Below are 6,720 nucleotides of genomic sequence, written 5' to 3' on the forward strand. Positions count from 1 at the left end.
AGGAGGTGTTGTCAAGCAGAAATGATTTTACATTATATTTAAAAGTTGTGTTTCTATGTGTTAGATATTTTATGTAATGGGAAAATGATCAAAACTTTTTTGATGCACACTGAACTCCTTTATGAGACACTAACAGCTTAAGTAATGAGTAATAACGGTAATTTTTTATTCTAGCATTGTAGATGAGGACATTTTTGATATTATTGTGATAGATTATTTCTGACGAATTTCATAAGTGAATGTACCTATTGTGAAGGAGCTATTAAAATTTCTAACTCCTTCAAGAGATACCTGAAAGATAGCTGTGAGCAAACAGCACATATTATTCTTACTGCTAGTTTCTCTGCAGTCAGTACTTCCTTTCTAAAGCATGAGTTTCCCCATAAAATTATCCCACTGATTAGAAATATATAAGATATGTTATGTGGCTGACACGTTTGTTTCTAAGACGAGAAATTATGTGAGGAATAGAAGTAGCAGAACTGAATTGTTTAAGCAGATCAGAAGTATGTTTCTTCCACTTCAAGTTTTCATCGCTATGAAGATACAAAAATTTGGTACATTTTACCCTGTTTGCTTTCTTCTGTTTATGTGCTACATCTGTTGGTATGGCTTGTACAAAACTGTATATACTATGTTTTCTCAAAATTAACGGAGACTCCTTTTTCAAAGGATCTCTCAATACACCATTAACAATCTCTTCTGTTTTGTTTCATTCTGATCGGTTTTATTGTGACACTAGTATCGTCTGTAAAAAGACCAGTTGTGCTTCATTAACATTAAGAGGAAGGTCATTCACATAGGAGTGGACCCAAAAGTGAACCCTGTGGGACTTCTTTCATGATTGATCCCCAGTAACTAAAATTTTCTCTGTTTCCAACATTGTTTGAATTATTCAGGACAAAGTTTTGCTTTCTTTTCGTTAAGTATTAATCAAAATACACTCCTGGAAATGGAAAAAAGAACACATTGACACCGGTGTGTCAGACCCACCATACTTGCTCCGGACACTGCGAGAGGGCTGTACAAGCAATGATCACACGCACGGCACAGCGGACACACCAGGAACCGCGGTGTTGGCCGTCGAATGGCGCTAGCTGCGCAGCATTCGTGCACCGCCGCCGTCAGTGTCAGCCAGTTTGCCGTGGCATACGGAGCTCCATCGCAGTCTTTAACACTGGTAGCATGCCGCGACAGCGTGGACATGAACCGTATGTGCAGCTGACGGACTTTGAGCGAGGGCGTATAGTGGGCATGCGGGAGGCCGGGTGGACGTACCGCCGAATTGCTCAACACGTGGGGCGTGAGGTCTCCACAGTACATCGATGTTGTCGCCAGTGGTCGGCGGAAGGTGCACGTGCCCGTCGACCTGGGACCGGACCGCAGCGACGCACGGATGCACGCCAAGACCGTAGGATCCTACGTAGTGCCGCAGGGGACCCCACCGCCACTTCCCAGCAAATTAGGGACACTGTTGCTCCTGGGGTATCGGCGAGGACCATTCGCAACCGTCTCCATGAAGCTGGGCTACGGTCCCGCACACCGTTAGGCCGTCTTCCGCTCACGCCCCAACATCGTGCAGCCCGCCCCCAGTGGTGTCGCGACAGGCGTGAATGGAGGGAGGAATGGAGACGTGTCGACTTCAGCGATGAGAGTCGCTTCTGCCTTGGTGCCAATGATGGTCGTATGCGTGTTTGGCGCCGTGCAGGTGAGCGCCACAATCAGGACTGCATACGACCGAGGCACACAGGGCCAACACCCGGCATCATGGTGTGGGGAGCGATCTCCTACACTGGCCGTACACCACTGGTGATCGTCGAGGGGACACTGAATAGTGCACGGTGCATCCAAACCGTCATCGAACTCATCGTTCTACCATTCCTAGACCGGCAAGGGAACTTGCTGTTCCAACAGGACAATGCACGTCCGCATGTATCCCGTGCCACCCAACGTGCTCTAGAAGGTGTACGTCAACTACCCTGGCCAGCAAGATCTCCGGATCTGTCCCCCATTGAGCATGTTTGGGACTGGATGAAGCGTCGTCTCACGCGGTCTGCACGTCCAGCACGAACGCTGGTCCAACTGAGGCGCCAGGTGGAAATGGCATGGCAAGCCGTTCCACAGGACTACATCCAGCATCTCTACGATCGTCTCCATGGGAGAACAGCAGCCTGCATTGCTGCGAAAGGTGGATATACACTGTCCTAGTGCCGACATTGTGCATGCTCTGTTGCCTGTGTCTATGTGCCTGTGGTTGTGTCAGTGTGATCATGTGATGTATCTGACCCCAGGAATGTGTCAATAAAGTTTCCCCTTCCTGGGACAATGAATTCACGGTGTTCTTATTTCAATTTCCAGGAGTGTAGATGTTTGTAAAGCCAACAATTCCACAGAACATAAGATTTTAATAGAATAGCATTATTTATACAGTCAATCGCCTTGGACAGACCAAAAAAATTGCACTAGGCATGTTTTGTTGTTTAAGGATTCTAATATTTTATGAGTAAATGTATAAATAACGTTTTCAGCCGACCAGCCCTTCTGAGATCAAAATGTCATGTACTAAGTGAATAGTTTCTACTTAACTGTTTCTCTCGACTATATTACTTTTGCTGCTACTTTGGAAAAAGGTCAGACATCCCTTTTAAGCCTGTCGACTCGTAGTTGTAAGAGGGAAAGTGATCAAATATTACCGAAGTACTGGCAAGAATGCGGCAGGTGGTTAACGAAAGACGGTATTGGCACTGTTTTCTGAAGTGACGGTAATATACGACGTACGATGTCGATGGATACCTCACACTGTATGGATGTTTTCTTCTTAGGTATCGTGAGCGCGCCAAACAAGTGTCCCAGTTGTTCCGGGACAGACCACGACCTCCGATGGAAGAGGCGATCTACTGGGTGGAGTACGTCATCAGGCACCGGGGGGCGCCGCACCTGAGGTCTGCGGCGCTGGACCTGGCCTGGTACCAGTGCCTGCTGCTAGACGTCGCTGCCTTCGTGGTGGCGGCGGTCGTCTTCTCTGTGGCGCTGCTCTTCTTTGGTGCACGGGCGCTGCTGAGGTGCTGCACGCCGAGAAGGCTCCCAGCTAACAAAAAGAAGACCAAATGACTTTGCGAACGGCTGCGCAAGTTGTAACAAATGTGTGAAGCCAAGGTGGTCTATTCTGCAAGTTACATATGATAAAGGGACATAATTAAGGGGAACATAACTACTGTACAGTGGAAAGTAAGCATCTTTGGATGGCGTCTTTGTACATTCTGGCAGCCTCAAATAACATAATTATATTTTGACCAATTGTTGCACTCATTATCAATGTAATGTTTGGCGCTTCATACATATGCGACTATCAAACCGTAGCATCGATATTAGCTGGCAGACTGAACCGTGAATTTACCTTCAAAACCTTTTCTTAAGAATATACTCTATTTACTAGCGATTCATCAAGAGCATTAACACATTTAATCACACTATGTGAGCGTGGAAGTAGTTGCCGGTGGGTAACTGATGCAAACCAATCAGATTTATTTCAACAAATGGAACATTTTATTCCTAAAAGCCTTTTTTTTTTTAACAGATTTAAAATTATAATCAGAAAGCACCCTCTAAATATCATGTTACAATTTATTCAGAGGCAGAAAGAACAAATTTTTGACAGTATGAGCTTTCGGGCTGAGAACCTTGCCGCTCCCTTTTGACACGGCCGTAGTCACGACTGCTCACAACAACCTCTGAAAGACTACACTGGTGCAAATCTGCAACACACCAGATTACTTTAAACTAAAAGTTTTAACAACTCACGCAAGAAAATAAACTATGCACCCTGTGGGAGGGATGGAAATGGTACAAAACACTAACATTAAAAGATTAATTTGCCACCGAAGGTGCAACTTGATTTTTTTTTTTTTACCCTTAGAGTGGAAGGGTGGCAACTTTATATACTAAAATGACCATTTAAATAAAAACCCATGAAATGAATTCTGACATTAAATATACAAGGTTGGCCAGACATGCTGTACATTACACGTATACTGCCTCTCAAGATGATAGGCAAGATAAAAACATATTTCAGGAATTCGGCCGTTATACTTCAAGCAATAAATTCGTAAACACCGAATCCGACAAACATGACAGAGGCAGCTATTAACGTACGGCAGACCGACAGACATACAGACAGACAGACACTAACTGCCTAACAAATGCGGACGGGAGATAGACGAGCTAGCTGGGGACGAGAGACTGACCAAAAAACAAGTAGAATTTAACAAGTAAATGATACAACATATCACGAATCACTTAACTTCTAATAAACTGCGATGTCTGGCGAAGACCTGGCGCAGCATCCCCAAAACGCTCTCCCGAACCGTCCGCTGCCAGCCGCTCCAATGGACGCAGGAAGGCGCGCTGATCTCCCGTCTCACGGCGTCGCAGCTCGCGCCGGTCAGACCGATGTCGTGGGTTGACTCCTGTTGCTCTCGTGTTGGCCGCGAAGCCACTACCCCTCGGTATACGGCGCGGCCCACTGGACTGACGTGGCGACCTCACATGCGCCGACGCTCAAGACGGACAAGTCATCTTGTGTCCCAGTGCGCGACCGACCAACCGATCGATCCAACCGCCAATGACCATTGCCTGAACAAACTCGAGCAGACTGGCGGCCTAACACGTACTAGCACTCCGGACGACAGACAGACACCGACTGCCCCACACTGACCCGGCTGACCAACTGACCCAGACTCCCCTTATAGCGCCCCTTAAATGCACGTGAACAGGCAACCTTTCTCCTTTTTCACCAGAGGGAGACACCAAAGCTGCGATTGCCACAGCGGCGCCACCGCCAGAAACGGAGGGCGACTGCTTTACACAACGCGCTGCGGCGCGCTCTTCAAAACAGCAATTTTTACCACGGCTCACGTAAGTTTCTTCGTTTTGCTGTCCTTATCCCGTATCATAACGGATCGGAATATGAATCTAGACTGGGCAGTGATTGTGGTAGAGGCGGGCCACATGTCCTTTGTGCCACCACGCTCCCCTTCCCTCTACCACCGCCCTCCCCTCCTCGGCCGCTCCCTCCCCCCCTCCCCCCTCTCCCCGTCACCACCCATCCCGAGACGGAATCTGGGTACTCCACCTATTTGCGCCGCGCGGTATGAGGCGCCATGTCACTGATTGCGCCCCCCACCCCCCTCCCCCGCCGAAGGTTCAAGTCCTCCCTCGGGCACGGATGTGTGTCTTGTTATTAGCATAAGTTAGTTTAAGTAGTGGTACGTCTAGGGACCGATGACCTCAGCAGTTTGGTCCCTTAGAAATTCATACGCATTTTTCCATCTATCTGAGTCTAGTGTTATTCTATGTGAAAGTGTGAACGTTTTAGACATGCTTGCGAATCGTGTAATGGTGGTGGGACTTGCGTACCATACTGGTATTCACCTACTCGAATGTGGGAAACCAATCATGTGGACAGAATAATCTGCTTCATCTTTTTCTATAACCTTGAATACTTAAATAACAAAAGAGTCTTTCAAAATAAACAGGCTTTATGCACTTTAGCACCGTCAATGATGAGTAAAATTACAGGCTACAGTAATCCACCAATATTAGGAAGTATTGTTTCCATCATACACATTCTTTTGAATATAAGATACTTTTTAAGTTATTTCTTTGAAATGAAAATTTCGAAACAAATAAATGTGCTAACAGAAATAATGCCACTTTACTATACCAGATTATATTCAAAATAATTACCAGAAGGTGTGGTCAATGGGGAAAGTCATTGAGCACGTTTTTGGGCTCTGGTTCAAATGGCTCTGAGCACTATGCGACTTAACTTCTGAGGTCATCAGTCGCCTAGAACTTAGAACTAATTAAACCCAACTATCCTAAGGACATCACACACATCCATGCCCGAGGCAGGATTCGAACCTGCGACCGTAGCGGTCGCCCGGCTCCAGTCTGTAGCGCCCAGAACCGCACGGTCACTCCGGCTGGCACGTTTTTGGGATGAGCGCCATTCAGATCTCCATTGGGTATTCCAATTTACGAGTAGATTTTCTGTACGCCTCCTACACTATCCTGATATTGTTTCTAGAACAAGAGCTCGCCACATTTCTTTTCTTTTCCCCTTCTATAGAACAGTGGTTCCCAACAGGTGCTCCGCAGACCCCTTGTGGTCCGCGAGCTATGCCAGAGGGGGCCGCAAGATGCTATTAGAATAAAAATATATTAAATATATTTCGTACGATAACAGATTTTTTTGTTTTGGCCGCTTCCTGCATGAGCAGAGCTTTAGCGAACGCTATCTTGTACGTCTAGCGTCCTCCTAGAGCCAACTGACACTAGCACACTCTAGCGCAAAACTAGAATTAGATAGAGGCAAATACTTGTGCTGTATGCCTTAGACTGCGCGCGTTGCCTCTTTGCAGCCGACAACTGACAGTCACTTTACACAAAACTCGCATTTCAGACGACAATCGGCCATTATTTGTTTAAGGAGTTTGTTATGCTAAACACCCAGATTTGAAGACAAAGATTTTGAGCAATAATCAAAAATTTAACAATAACAATGAGGGCTAAATTGAAAAAGTTTTAAGCTCAAAATTTTATTTCAATAATGAATGTCAATGTTTTTTCTAAGTACCGAAAATAGGAAACGTATAATAAGACTATTAATTTGGCTTTTTTAGGTACTTGATACTGTGATATGACGCGGTACCAATCATG

General features: G+C 46.0%; 1 protein-coding gene across 1 annotated transcript in view; it reads left to right on the forward strand.

The window, feature by feature from the left end:
* The window catches only part of LOC126484095 (UDP-glycosyltransferase UGT5-like), a 181,023-nt gene extending 177,533 nt beyond the window's left edge, over positions 1-3,490 (forward strand). The window contains exon 7 of the mRNA XM_050107470.1: positions 2,823-3,490. Within this exon, the coding sequence (XP_049963427.1) occupies positions 2,823-3,111 (289 nt within the window). The 3' untranslated portion in view covers positions 3,112-3,490. The remainder of the gene's footprint in view (positions 1-2,822) is intronic.
* Positions 3,491-6,720: the final 3,230 nt, after the last annotated feature.

The sequence above is a fragment of the Schistocerca serialis genome, chromosome 6, assembly GCF_023864345.2.
Source record: "Schistocerca serialis cubense isolate TAMUIC-IGC-003099 chromosome 6, iqSchSeri2.2, whole genome shotgun sequence".
NCBI lineage: Eukaryota > Metazoa > Arthropoda > Insecta > Orthoptera > Acrididae > Schistocerca > Schistocerca serialis.